Source organism: Sitophilus oryzae, unplaced genomic scaffold, assembly GCF_002938485.1.
Source record: "Sitophilus oryzae breed Bouriz unplaced genomic scaffold, Soryzae_2.0 scaffold_1312_pilon_pilon, whole genome shotgun sequence".
In the NCBI taxonomy this organism is placed as follows: domain Eukaryota; kingdom Metazoa; phylum Arthropoda; class Insecta; order Coleoptera; family Curculionidae; genus Sitophilus; species Sitophilus oryzae.
Window position 1 is genome coordinate 190,655 of NW_022145963.1, and position 15,265 is coordinate 205,919.

Genomic DNA, 15,265 nt, shown 5'->3' on the forward strand with positions numbered 1-15,265 from the left:
ATTAATCCACATTATGCCTACAAGCATTCATGGCGACTCCAACCGCCAACACTAAGACACATACAGACGAATCGAACAGAAACTTGACAGGTATTCTTTGGCCCGATATACACCGATGCTCGGTTTGTGTCGTACTCTTACTTGTTTTGGTGCCTGAAGAAGCGACAATAAAGTCGCGAAACGTCGCAAAAACATTGTTTCCTTTCAAGCCTTCCCAAACACTCACGATCTTTTTTATCTGCGTTGTAATTTAAAATTCGAGAAAATATATTATTTTGGAAATAGATTTGTGTGCCTGGAAACGTTCTACCATTTTTTAATCTTTCTATAGTTGATGTTAATATTTGACAAGTTTGATGTCAATTTTTAGTAAATGACGTCTAGAGATTGACCTCGGCAAAATTATTACCGATTATCATACCCCAGCCGTTTTAGTTTCCTTTGTTTTTTTTCTGCTGTACTTTATTCATTTTTGTAAGAATAAAAATTCCATATTTTTATACCGGGTGCACCTCAAAAGTGGCTCACCCCCTATAACTTTTTTATTTTTTCAGATAAAACAATGAGATTTGGTATTCTAGTATAAGACATAAATTAGAATTGATTGACATATTCAATTATTTTCGGCCACTTCCGGTTTCACGGGAAATGACTACAACTTTTGAATTTTAAGTGGCACCTTCAATATTTTTTTACTTTATTCGATAGAAAATGGCACTCTGAATAGAATGACATATCATGTCAACTTTTGACATTTTCGCGTATAGTTTGTTTGAAATTGTAACATGCGGTCCATAACGACAATTTCATTCGAAATACCAAGTGTATGATATTAAATTAATCGTAAAAAAATCGTATGCTTTTTCCAAATATGCTAATGAGCCAGCTTCTGTGGAGCCAATATATTATTATATCATTCCATTTGAAAAAATTGAGAATGATTAAAAATACGATTTGGGCATCTTTTAACCGGCCAGGACAAGACACTAAAAACATTAGACGATCAAAATAATTTTCCAAGGCTCCTTGAATAAAAATTAGTGTTTTTATCACAGATTTCTGTTATAGCGATGTTAAATGTCAAAAGTTGACATATGATATGTCATTCTATTCAGAGTGTCATTTTCTATCGAATTAAGTAAAAAAAAATACCGAGAGTGTCGCTTAAAAATCAAAAGTTGTAGTCATTTTCGGTGAAACAGGAAGTGACCAAAAACAATTGAATACGTCAATAAATATTAATTTATATCATATAGGCAATTCAAATTAAGATCGCAGCGCCATAGCGGCGACAACTCGTACTTATCTATGGGCCATTCCGCATCATTCCGCCATTTATTTAATTGCTGTTAATTGTTTTCTTGTGGTTTGCGTTGTGTGTTTGGTGTCTGTTTTCGAGTTTTTATAGTTGGTTTTGGTCAGTTTTGTGATTTGTGAACATTTTTTATTTGTTAAAAGACTTCGGTTTTCATCACGCGATTGAGCATTTTGGAATATATGCGGTATTTGGACGGATCCACGCATTCCAAATGTGTGGTTGAAAGGGAAAATGTCCTTAATGCAGGGCATTTAATTTTGGTTGGAAAAACCGAATTCACAAATGACTGGATTAATGTTTATGGCTTGTGTTTACAATCCAGTGCCATTAATTCGGATCCAATGAAATTAAGGGAACTTTAACCACTGAGGAAGCCACTGTAAAGATTAAAGAAATGCATTGTTCTTGTAAAGCCGGTAACAGTGGTAAATGCAAACATGTTTCGGCCGTTCTTGTAAAATGTGTCAGGCAAAATCAACATTTTTAGTTTTATTTTTGAGTTTGATTGCTATTTATTTGTATTTTGTTTAGAGAGGACATTGAGAGTTTAAAAAAAATATCTCCAACTGACATAAAATGTGTTTGGTCAACACAAAAGGTAGTTACCAAAGAGCGATATGAGCCTGTTCCTGTAGATGAAATGCCCTGTTTTATAGACGAGGTAAAACATTCCAATATTGAAACGGATGACGAAGGAATTAGGATGGATTTTTTTTTCCAAAACTTGCCAAACTCTGCTATGTACATGCACAGTGTAGTAACTATAGTTAATTAAATAAAAGATGTGTGTCTATATAATGGTAGTTATTTTATGTAAATAGGTATAAAGTAAAAATATATTGCATGACTAAAAATAACATGCAAAAAAATATATGTATACTATTTAAAAAAAAGTACCAAACAGGTAAAATATCAGTGCCCAATAAATCGTTAATAATAATGTAATAAGTTGTTATAAGTTCACATAATGTCAACATTTTTCAATGCCTTAATTCAAATTTTTCTTCGATCCACCAGCTCTTTATTTCCAAGTTTGGTTTCCACAACACTTTCGACAATCCTTCCTTTGGAAACGAATCCCGGGGTTTTTCTTTGCCCAAGAATTACACTTTGGCACACAGCAATAATGATTCATATTTATTTAATTTCAAAACGAAAAGCACAACATAAAACACAAAGAATAAACGGGAAATAAGAGTCGTCAACTTCGATTTCCAAACCTAAACAATGCAAATCAATAAAAGGAATGGCCCATACGATAGTTCCAAAATCCGGGCATAGAGTGCGTATCGCTTAGCATGAATAGCGTATACTAACATACCAAATCTCATATAAGGGTAAGCCACTTTCGAGACGCACCCGGTATATTATTTTAGTCGCATATAAAAGCACCTCTTAAGTACCTATTGACGCAGAATTATTGATTCAAAATCACATTTGATATTTATATTTAACTGATACCTACATTTCTGTTATTTTAGATGCAAGGAACAAAACACCCATTCTCGTATACATACATCAGAACTATTATTCTGTATATAATGTAGCGTTGTTAATGCATTTAATTTGGGATATAACTGGTTCAATAGCATTAATTACCATGTGTCAGTCAGCATTAGTTACAATAATATATCCTTTAATACAGGTATAACAAAGAACATATCGGGCTGATGTATATTATATCTGGTATGCGTTTTTTATGCATGGTTTATGTGTGGATTATAAATCCTACTCGTCCCTCTGACAGATCTTCATATCCTTTGAATTGAAATGGTGTCCTGACTATAGTGTTAACTGGCTTTCTCCTCTTCGTCGCACCTCGCTCAGGCCTACGATGTCCCATTTTATGTTCAGGAGGTCTTCTATTTCTATTAATTTTTGCTCCGATAGTAAAGTTCGGGTATTATAGGAAGCTATATATTTTGTCGGGGTTTAAAATGCGAATTTTTGCCTCCTCCAGATCCGATGAGGCAAATTTACAGCATTAATTGCAGATAATCATGATTTAAGTCAAAAATATAGACTTAAGTTATAAAAGCGACTTAAATAACGTTAAATTTATCTAAATCTTTACAAAAATGGCTTGATTTGAAATAAAATGATTTGAGTCATTTGAACTTTATGTTAAAATTGACTTAAGATTTAAATCACTTTTATTTTAGAAATGACTTAAGACTTATGATTTAAGTCTTTTGAAAACTCACTTGTTGTAGGTCTGCTCGTTTCTATGAAATATTCGTTCCGCAGATACCCATCTCTGTTACGCCAAGTATAGCGTAACAGGAAGATATAAAAATTAATTTGGGTTAATTTTATAAAATTAACTCAAGCATTTTATTTCAAAGGTGATGAAAAACTTAATCTTTTCCATAATATATAACATTGAAAAAATGTTTACGTTTTATAATCCACACATATTTGATTTTTTTTTATTTGATTTTATAAAGTACCATATTATCGAAAAAATGGCATCAAAGGCGGCATTCTCTAGACGTAAGTTACTAAAAACTGACATTATCATCAATTGTCATTTTCCAGCCGTCCTTGACGCCGTTTTTTCGATCTTATGGTATATAATATTAACTGGATATATGCATAATTCTGACTGGATGACCTTTTTAGCTTGACTTATTCATCAATCATATGAAAGCTAACAGAAAATTAAATTTAGGAACAATATCTAAATGGCCCACACTGTTATGGAGCGAAAAATATCAGAAAGTAATTTCCAATGAATTACACGGAATATATATTGATCATCTCAAGTTCCTACTGTACGCTATACTATAATCGTCATTTTAAAAATACTTTTAGTAGTAAAAAGTAAATTTAAAGTTAATTAAATTAATTTTTATATATAATCTATTTTTAAGTAACAAGCCACGGGCCAATTGTGTTGACTTTTATTTCAATGATTTCACAAAAACTATAAATAATATTTTCCTTTTAAGTTTACTTTAGCATTAATGAATCAAATATTTTATAATTGAATTATTTTTTTAATTAACTTAAGCTTAGAAATATGTAATACTCTGACTGAACTTACTAACCCTTTATATTTAGATCCAATCTTTCTAGATATGCCAAAACACTTAAATCGTGCCCTTATGTAAAATGTGTTGGAGGACTACTTATGTACTGTGGCGCATCATGGTTGCCAATAGGAATGTTGTGCGCCGTGCAGATTAGTTTGGTAAGGAGCCGGTTTCAAAATAAATTCAAAATATTTTAGATCTCATTTGGTAGAGAATATTTTTTGAATACTTAGTATTGAATAATTTGGAGGCAAAAAGTGATTCAGAGAAAAAAAAACGTTAGAGCTCAAACGCAGTGACGACCAGGGCCCGAATTCTGTAACTTAGAAAACGCTAAGCGCTTTTAGACGCTCAGCGTATATGACGTTAATTAGCGCGCACTTAACTACCGATTTGGGTATTCTCATCTGACGAGCTTAGCGTCTTTACCCATTGCACTAAGCGATTTGTAAACGGCTATCTTAAAGGATCGTTTTGCTTGAGGAACTGTCAGTAAAAATAGAAAAAAATGTGATTTTGCGCGTTCACTTGCTCTCTAGTGAAAACTCTTTCTTCTTCTATAACTTCCTCAATAAGTGGGTAATTGATAATTTACGACTTGGCAGTTATAAATATTGTTCGAAACATCGAAAATGCTGAGAAGCGTCTTCAACATTATCCTCGTAATTAAGAATAATGACATATATTGGCTTTTCTTCCTGTTTCTTGTTGAGTTGCGGTTTTTATTTGTTTTCATGTTTTTTTTTTCTCCGATGTCACTTTTTGCCTCCTGCTTTTTGGTGGTAATATCCCCTACTAAGTAAGGTTTAGTTTGTTCTCAAATTCTGTTAATAGAAGACTTTATTTTAACGGCCAATAGTAGAGGCAATACTCGATTGATCCAATTTTTATTCTATGAATATACTACACAATTTATATGAAAAGTTGAGTATGAACATATTTTTTTTCAAAAGTCACAAAAGTATTAATTTTTGCGACGTGATTGACAATATAAAAAAGACATTTTAACTGCCTAGGCATAAAAGTACAAGTACACGGGACGTACAGTTTATCGCCGAATCCGAACGGCACTATTTGAGAGGCTGTACAAGGCAAATATACTCAAGGTTTTAATAAAGTTGGCTCCTTAATATAAGATCCTATATTTTTTTTTTATTAAAGTCCGTTAAATTCTAGTATTGAATATAAATCGAGCAAGTCTCCATAGTACGGTGTTCTGCGGAAACTACCAAGGAATTTCACTACTGGTTATCGGAGGAATAGTTCTCGCAAGAATTATGTCAAACCGCCTTCACCCACATATAGAAAAAATCCTCCCAGAATCGCAAACGGGCTTTCGCACCAACTGCGATACCGTTGACTGCATATTCTCCGTCCGCCAACTACAGAAAAAAGTAAAGGAATAGCAGAGTAAACTTTATGTTGCATTCACCGACCTAACGAAAGCCTTCGACTCTGTAAACAGAGATGCACTTGGGCAATTATGCAAAAGTTCGGAGTACCCAACAAATTTCTTACAGTGTGTAAAAGCCTCCATAACAGCAAGTCGAGAGTGTCACATCATGGATCACTGAGCAATCTCTTCCTGACAAATATAGGAGTTAGGCAGGGATGTGTCCTAGCTCATCTCCCATTCAACATATTCATGGCAGGGCTCTCTATTATAGTAGACATACATACATACATACCGCCATTACTCGCTGACGAGTATTTGACACGCATCAGAAGATGGTCACGCAAGGTGTTTTCTTTCATGAGCTTTTCTGTGACTGAAAAGCCCGATACGTGATGTTATCTGTCTACCGCACTCCAGACATTCAAAAATCTCATTGCTTTGTTGCCTCTTTACTTTTTGGTTGTCGCTCTTACTGACTTTACAATTCTTCTCCATTCCGTTCTATTGTGAGCTGTCTCTTCCCAATCATTCTGCTTGTTAATTCCCTTTAAGTTTTCGTGAAAAATATCCTTGAACCTTTTGAGTTGTCCACCCGGCCTCCTCTTACCCCCTACAAGCTCACCGTAAAGCAGAGACTTTGGAATGCGGTTTTCTTGCAATCTGCATACGTGACCAGCCCATCTTAAGTGGGACTTTGTAATCATGACTTCAATACTCTCGCAGTTAGCTTTTTCAAGGACCGATACGTTTGAGAGATGATGGAACCATTTTATTCTTAAGAGTTGTCTAAGATGTCTCTGTTGCAACTTGTTTAATGCGTTCATTTGTCGGCGGTACGGCACCCAGGTTTCGCTTCCATATAACATGGTGAGAATTATTATCGCTCGGTATACCGCAAGTTTTGTTTTTGTGCTCAAGTCATGATTGTAGAAAACCCTGTCTTTTAATTTCCAGAATGCTCTTGAGGCGCTGCTAATCCTGTGCTGAATTTCACAGTCGATACTGGCCTTTTCCGAACTTCCGAGGTAATTGAATTCCGCTACATATTCCAACAACTCATCTCCGATTTTTATAGCATTGTTGTGATCTTCCGGGGGAGTGCACATGATTTTAGTTTTATCGATGTTCAGCTTAAGTCCCTAGACCTCGTATGCCCATTTCAGAATCGATATTGACCTTTTCCGAAATCAAACTGCCGAGGTAATTGAATTCCGCTACATATTCCAATAGCTACATATTCCAATAGCTTCTACATATTCCAATAGCTCATTCTGTTTTTGCCCTGAGTCTTTTTATGTTGAACAGACCGCCGTCGTATCTGTATCTAATGCCCAAACCTCTCTCCTGCAGTTTGCTGTCCACTATAATGGAGAGCGCTGCCATGAATATATTGAATAGGAGAGGCGCTAAAACACATCGCTGCCTAACGCCAGTGTTTGTTAGGAAGGGATGGCTCAGTGATCCATGATATGACACTCTTGATTTGTTGTTATTATGGAGGCTTTTACACACTGTAAGAAACTTGTTGGGTACTCCGAACTTTTTCATAATTGCCCTAAGTGCATCTTTGTTCACAGAGTCGAAGGCTTTTGTAAGATCGACGAATGCAACGTAAAGTTTAGACTGCTGCTCTTTTACTTTTTCCTGTAGTTGGCGGATGGAGAATATGGAATCGACGGTACCGCGGTTGGTGCGAAAACCGGTTTGCGATTCTGGGAGGATTTTTTCTATATGTGGGTGCAGGCGGTTTGACATAATTTTTGCAAGAATTTTTCCTCCGATAGCCAGTAGTGAAATTCCTCGGTATTTTCCGCAGGTCTGATGCACTTCCTTAAGTGATTTTTTTCTATATGTGGTTGCAGGCGGTTTGACATAATTTTTGCAAGAATTTTTCCTCCGATAGCCAGTAGTGAAATTCCTCGGTAGTTTCCGCAGTCTGATGCACTTCCTTTGTTCTTAAATAAATTCACTATATTCGCGTTGCAAAAGTCCTGAGGTACCTCTCCGCTTTCCCATATGACACCAAAGAGAGCCTTAAGATGACCAATAAGTGCTTTACTTGCACACTTATAGATTTCCGCCGGAATCGCGTCACAACCAGCTGATTTATTAGTTTTAAGCTGTTTTATGGAGTCCTTTATTTCCTGTTATTGGAATGTCTAATACATCGAGGCTGTTATACTGAGGTATTATGTTGAGTGCTGCCATATTGGGGTTGTTTTCTTGGTTAAGAACATGACTGTAATGCTCTTTCCAGCGGTTTCTGATTTGCTCTTCCTCTTTTGGAAGTTCGCCATTTTGTGCCATGATTGGGCATCTTGCAGTCTTAGTTGGAGTGTATACTTCTCTTACAGCCTCGAAGAATTTACGATAGTCGTGATGCGTGGCATACTCCTGAATCTGACTAGCTTTTGCGACCACCAGTTATCCTTTAGTTGGCGCAGATTTCTTCGGAGCGTGTTGTTGGCTGCCTTAAAGTTGTCTGCCAGTCTTGGATTGTGTGGATTTGCAGTGACGGCTTGATGTGCTCTATGCTTTTGTTCCAACAAAGCCTGTATATGCGGTTGATTTTCGTTAAACCAGTCTGGTTGTTTCTTTTTGTTGGATTTTCCCAGTACTGTTTCGCTGGTTTTGTGAATCGCATCTCTTAGTTGTGTCCAGCCATGTTCAGCATCCACGATTGAGATTGAAGTTATCGGTGGAAGTGATTCTTTGATGGCTTCCCGGAGGGCGTCGGCGGTATCGTTGTTCTCTAGACCCCGTACGTTCAATCTGGTCATGTAGGTTTGCTTTTTACAGTGTGGATGTTTGGGTTTTAAGTGGATTTTCATTTTTGAGATTAAAAGTCGGTGGCCAGTGTCGCATTCGGCATCTACTCTGGCTTTTGTGAGACTGACATCTTTTAGGTGCGTCCTTCGAACGATTACGTGGTCCAATTGGTGCCAATGGCCTGATCTCGGATGTTTCCAGGTGCCTTTAAATTTGTCCTTCAGCATGAACCACGTATTGGTGATGCAAAGATTATACTCTGTGCATGTTGTTAATAAGCGTTCACCATTGCTATTTACACTTCCCATTCCATGTTTTCCCAATACGTCAGGCATATTTCCTGTTGTTTGCCGACACGGGCATTAAAGTCACCTAGCAAAATGATTCGTTCGTGCTTTGGAATTTGTTGGAGTATATTTTGCAGAGCTTGGTAAAATTTATCCTTATCCTGAATTTTAGCGTCTAGGGTAGGAGCGTAGGCACTTATGATGTTGACGTAAGTTTTGTCTGATATGGGGTACCTTAGGGTCATAAGACGTTCGGAGACACCAATAGGTACCTCTGTTAATTTGGTAGCGATTTCGTTTTTAATTGCAATGCCTACGCCATGAATTCTCCTGTGTGTTGCCGAGTGACCCTTCCAAAAGAAGGTGTAATGCCCCTCAGTGAGACTACCTTCATCCACAAAGCGGGTTTCGCTAAGAAGGGCAACATCTATATTTAGTCGGTGGAGTTCCTGTGAGACCAGTGCTGTTCTTCTCTCTGGTCGATTGGAGTTTGTCTTGTCCAGTAGAGTGCGGACGTTCCACGCCGCAAACCTGAAACATTGACGATGTTTAGTTCTCCGATGATACGCTCGAGTAGGCACCCCCTCCTGGAGATCCGATCGAGGGGTTATTTTACCTCCGGACGATGATTTTGTCCTACTCGAATGTTCCATCTTTGATGAGTGTAAGCTGCGTAAAAAGGTTAAACTGTGACGGTTACGCTGCCGCACAGTTTGGCTGCAACTGTAGCACGGGATGGCTATGGCACAGTGAGGACTGCGACGATAGTTCCCTAGTGCTACGTTATCGGCCGGCTAGGAGTAGTTTGCTACTCCACTTCCCCAGAAAGGTGGTGGGTCTGAGGGTTGTATAATGATATACCGCCTATACTCGGTCGTCAGAGCCTCGTTTGTTTAAACAGGGTGCACCACGTGAAGGTGAGGTTGACTTTTGGGTAAGCTAGGCTATATGTATCGCTTCAATACCCCTTGGACCCCATAGTGGACAGCAAACTGCAGGAAAGAGAAATGGGTGTTAGATACAGGTATGATGGCGGTCTGTTCAACATAAGAAGACCCAGGGTAAAAATACGTATAAAATTCATCACAGAACTCAAATCTCCAATACGCTGATGACTGCGCTCTAGTTGCAAATACGTTACAGCAATTACAGGAAATGCTGAACTCATATACCTGGGCATACGAGACTTTGGGCCTTAAAATGAACATCGATAAAATTAAAATCATGTGCACTCCCCCGGAAAATCATAACAGCGCTATAAAAATCGGAGAAGAACTATTGGAATATGTATCTGAATTTAGTTACCTCGGCAGTTTGATTTCGGAAAAGGCAAATATCGACTCTGGAATTCAGCAAAGAATCGGCAGCGCCTCAATAGCATTCTGGAAATTAAAAGACAGGGTTTTCTACAATCATGACTTGAGCACAAAAACGAAACTTGCGGTGTATCGAGCAGTAATAATCCCCACCATGTTATATGGAAGCGAAACCTGGGTGCCCTACCGCTGGCACACGAGCGCATTAAACAAGTTGCAACAGAGACACTTTAGACAACTGTTAAGAATCCAATGGTAACACCAAACGTATCAGCCCTTGAAAAAACAAGCTGCGAAAGCGCTGAAGTCATGATTACTAAATATCGCTTAAGATGGGCTGGCCACGTATGCAGGATGCAAGAAAACCGCCTACCGAAATCTCTTCTTTACGGTGAACTTGTAGAGGGTAAGAGGAAACCGGGTGGACACAATTCAAAAGATACAAGGATGTTTTTCATGAAAACTTAAAGGGGATAAGTATGTAGCATAAGTGGGAGGAAGCAGCGCACAATAGAACCCAATGGAGGAGAATTGTAAATTCTGTTAATAACGGCAACCAAAAAGTAAAGAGGCAACAAAGTAATGAGATTTTTGAATGTCCGGAATGCGGAAGAGAGATAACATCACGTATCGGGCTTTTCAATCACAGAAAAGCTCATGACAGGAAACGCCTTGCGTAACCATCTTCTGATGCGTGTCAAATACTCGTCAGCGAGTAACAGCAGTAATTACTAAGTAAGTACGGTGTGAAAATATTCCGCCTACGAAGCGAGAAGTCCGAGTTCGAAACCGGCTCGGAGTAAACTTTTTTAATTTTTTTTTGTTTATATTCTGATAGTAATTTTTTTTAATCGTCAGAATTATTTAATACTTTACTATAGTAAAGTATTTAAAACTCGGATTATCGCTTCGTTCGATAGAACCCAATGTCTATCGGCAGCCAGACGGCCCGCACGCTGTTCCGGAGAGCATAGCAAAAGATATATTGAAGAGTCAGCTTTCTTAAAAAACTTATTACTAATATATTAAAACTATATTTGAAGTGAAACTTCTTTACGCGCAATGAGAGTAAAATTCAAGGCCGTGGCATAACAAGCAACAAGGCCTTGACACACGGGCTAGTGAGAAAAAAAGTGATGAGTTACGTTAATAAAAAGTAATGAGGAAGTTGAGATGGAGCTTTGGAGCGTCGTAACTCAGCGTGAGCTATGGAGCTAAAACTCAGAATGTAGATGGGGCTCGATGAGTCTATTTTGACGACGTTTCATGTATCATCAATGAATCAAATCAAAAAATAGTCTGAATTAAATGAAATTTGGTATGTCGGTAGATTGGACAAAAGCCAACTTGACCGTGTACGACACGTTTCAATGTGCGAGTTAGTTTTACGATGTACTTAAACAGCCGTTAAACGGTAGCCTACTAAAATGCCGTTAATAGACATTGTGACGTCGTTCATGTCGGCGGAAAGTAATGCCCGGCTATAAGCATTTTGCAAGAGCATCTGTGTCTCCGTGGGCGAGGCTATCGCTTCGTGAGCGAATGGTCCGTAATTCAAATCTCACGCCGACCAAGACTTTTTTATATATTTTTTTGGCTTATAGCGTGATCTTATTGCATTGGTTTCACTCTTTTTGGTAGGATTGGTTTAGTTATTTGGCGGGTTGGTTAGAGTAGTTACTTGGAGGGTGTTAATTCATTGGTTAGTTGGTTATTTGGTGGGATTGGTTGGTTTTTACTAATTTATATATGTTTTTTATATTTTTTTTATCAGAGTCGAGGTTAGTTGCGTTGGTTAAGTTGGTTATTTGGTGGGGTGGATAGCGTTGGTTAGTCCTTATAAAATTCCTATATTTCATAAAGCCGTCAAGTGCGTCACATCAACGACGTCATACCTATTAACGGCATTTTAGTAAGCTATCGTTTAACGGCAGTTTAAGTACAGCGTTAGTTTTAACGTAAGAAACGTCAAAAGTTGATGTCGTCCGATTACGACCAAATTTGGTGGGTAGCTTATGTGAGCGAGAGTGCATACGGTTCCACCTTGCAAAGTTGGATACGACGTTTTGTTTACATCTTCATCAGGGTGGGATTAAGGATTGGATATTCAAGAAAAATGTGGATCGATTTTGGCATAATTAGGGACGGGCTACAGGATGACGCCCTCGACGTTTTGAACCGATGCGATATCTCTAAATGGACGAAATCATCACATTTTTCTAAATTATGGGTCGATTGGAACCAAACTCGGCACGTGGGTAGAGGTACCCGAATGGAGTCCTCAGACGGACAGACGGCAGTAACAAGAAGTTTCACTTCAAATATGCGCACATAGTGCACACATATTTTTTTACTTTTATGGATATATATTTTTATACCGGGTGAGTTTCCTACGATGTTCTCTATGGATATCTCGGAAACTACTGAAGATAGAGAGGCGGTTAAATGGGGAAAGAATTGCAGTTTTGTGGGGTCATAAATATGCGTCTTTCAGATTTTTGAAATAGTTCATGGCTTACTAGATATTTCGAAAAAAACAAATTTTGGCTATTTTAAAAATTGTTCCTAATTTTATTATAATCTATTTTAGATAAAAACTTTTCAGATAAAAGTTGTAGATAATCACATCCCTAATGAGTTTGTGTTCTCCGATTTTTTCTAAAGCCTGTCATTTTTGACATATGACACAAACATATGTTTTTTTTAAATGGAAACCATAGTTAGCCATGGCTTCATAAAAAGCGCCATTTTTTAAGCTTTTCAGCGATATAAGCTATAATATGCTTTTTTCACAAAATTACCGAGTTATAGCCAATTCTTATCTTTCTTGACTAATTTCACTTAGTGAGCCATGGAAACAAGTTTAATCGTCGTTACTCTCAGAAATGTGAAACTGTCACATCCAAATTTTGTAAATTAAAATAAACAAAAATTACAAAAAATTATTTTCAAAAGTTACTGAGTTATAGCCAATTCTTATCTTTCTTGACTAATTTCTCTTAGTTGGCATGGTGTTCTTATTTTGTTATGATTTATTACTTATAAAAAGACAAAATATATTATTAAACGGCTCTTTACAATTTACATTACACAAATAAAAACTTAAAAAAATAGTATCACTATATACACTTTCAGTTATTTTAGAAAAATTTCAAAAAATCTGCCATTGTTTTGAGTACATAAATGCATCTTATTAAAACTGAATTTCTCGCTATTACCACAGAAAGACCGGTCGACTTAATTAAACTTCTCCTGTACCGCCTCTTCAAGTGCGTCTCTTAATTCATAGTACAAGTTCTTTTGTAAACCTTGGTAATCATACCGTATAAAAAAATCTAAAATGGATAGGTCAGGTGATCGAGGAGGCCCATGCAATTGGTCCACCTCTTTCTATCCCTGAGTCTAAATAATTATGATATAAATAATTTATAACATTTCTATCATTGTGGGGAAGGGGGGGGGGTGTCATAATGAAAGTCATAATGGAACGACTCTATTAATGCGCGAGTATCTAAATTTAACTTTTCTAACATGTCTTGAAAACCGTTCTCTAAAAAGAACGTAAGTGACGTCCACCTGTCAACGTATCCTCGAAACTGCATGGACAAGAAAAGTTAAACCAATAATCTTGTACGCTTTTCTTCATTTGAAAAAATTATATTTACAATTTTTGTTTATTTTAATTTACAAAGTTTGGATGTGACCGTTTCACATTTGTGACAGCAACGACGATTGCACTTGTTTCCATGGCAAACTAAGTGAAATTAACCAAGAAAGATAAAAATTGGCATATTATAGCTTATATCGCTCAAAAGCTTAAAAAATGGCGCTTTTTATGAGGCCATGGCCAACTATGGTTTCCATTAAAAAAAAACATATGTTTGTGTCATATGTCAAAAATGACAGGCTTTAGAAAAAAATTGAGAACACAAACTCATTACGGATGTGATAATCTACAACTTTTATCTGAAAACTTTTTGTCTAAAATAGATTATAATAAAATTAGGAACAATTTTTAAAATAGCCAAAATTTTTTTTTTCGAAATATCTAGTAAGCCATGAACTATTTCAAAAATCTGAAAGGCGCATTGTTATGATCCCGCAAACCTGCAATTCTCTCCCCATTTAACCGACTCTCTATCTTCAGTAGTTTCCGAGATACCCATAGAGAAAAAAAATAAATATTTGAACTACTGATTGATATACTTATCGATTACCGTTTTTTGTAAAAAAATTGAATCGCGAGTAATGCATTGATTATTATATAAGCCTAGAAAGGCTTCATTAGTAATATAAGAGCTATGCGTGGCGTGGTAGATCTTTCCCTATTATTTACGAGAATGTGTATTTAGAATGCAAATAATGCAATTCATCTAAAATTACGTATTTTCAGGTCCAAGGACTTCTATTGGCAATATTACTAATTGGGAATATCATACCAATTGTAATATTTCTCTACAATGGTGGTCAGATAATGGAAGATCAGGTAAATCTCTAGAATTCAGAAGAATATGCATGTTCTCTAGAGTTTTATTTTCAGTATGAAGAAATACACAATACGCTGCTCGATATGTCTTGGTACGCTTGGAGCAACGAAAATCTTAAAACTTACCTCATGATTCTAACAGAAACCTATAAACCCATACGGACTTACTTCAGTATAAATGCTGTATTAAACCGTGAGGCAACTTTACCGGTAAATTCTTAAATAGTACCTTTCAAATTAATTATTTACTAATCCTTTTTAGTACATCAAGATTTACTACATTCTTTTTATGTTTGTGTGTCGAACGTACATAAAAGATATGTTTTAATAGTCATGAATAAGGTAATAAGTTCAAGTATGTTAAAAACTACAAAATGTAGACAGCATTTTTACTTTATAAATGTAATTGGGGAATATATAAGAAATATTAATATGTGTATGATATAATTGATTGCAATAAAATGTTTTGTACTTTTGTAATGTTTTTAATTCGTTACATGTTTTTTTATATATGATCCATTTTGTAAATGATTGCAAGCATTTGTCATTGCTGATCCAACCCTGGTAGTTTGAACTACTTTGTATAGTTTGATCTGGTTGGAAATACTAGTATCGTTTCGCTGCTTCTGTGGTTGCGCTCTCTGTAATCCATAGACTA

General features: G+C 36.5%; 1 protein-coding gene across 1 annotated transcript in view; it reads left to right on the plus strand.

The window, feature by feature from the left end:
* LOC115875000 (nose resistant to fluoxetine protein 6-like) overlaps positions 1-14,829 on the plus strand; it is a 98,767-nt gene extending 83,938 nt beyond the window's left edge. Inside the window, exons 13-16 of the mRNA XM_030890311.1 lie at positions 2,800-2,963; positions 3,941-4,039; positions 14,515-14,607; positions 14,662-14,829. Of these exons, the coding sequence (XP_030746171.1) occupies positions 2,800-2,963; positions 3,941-4,039; positions 14,515-14,607; positions 14,662-14,829 (524 nt within the window). The remainder of the gene's footprint in view (positions 1-2,799; positions 2,964-3,940; positions 4,040-14,514; positions 14,608-14,661) is intronic.
* The last annotated feature ends 436 nt before the right edge of the window (positions 14,830-15,265 follow it).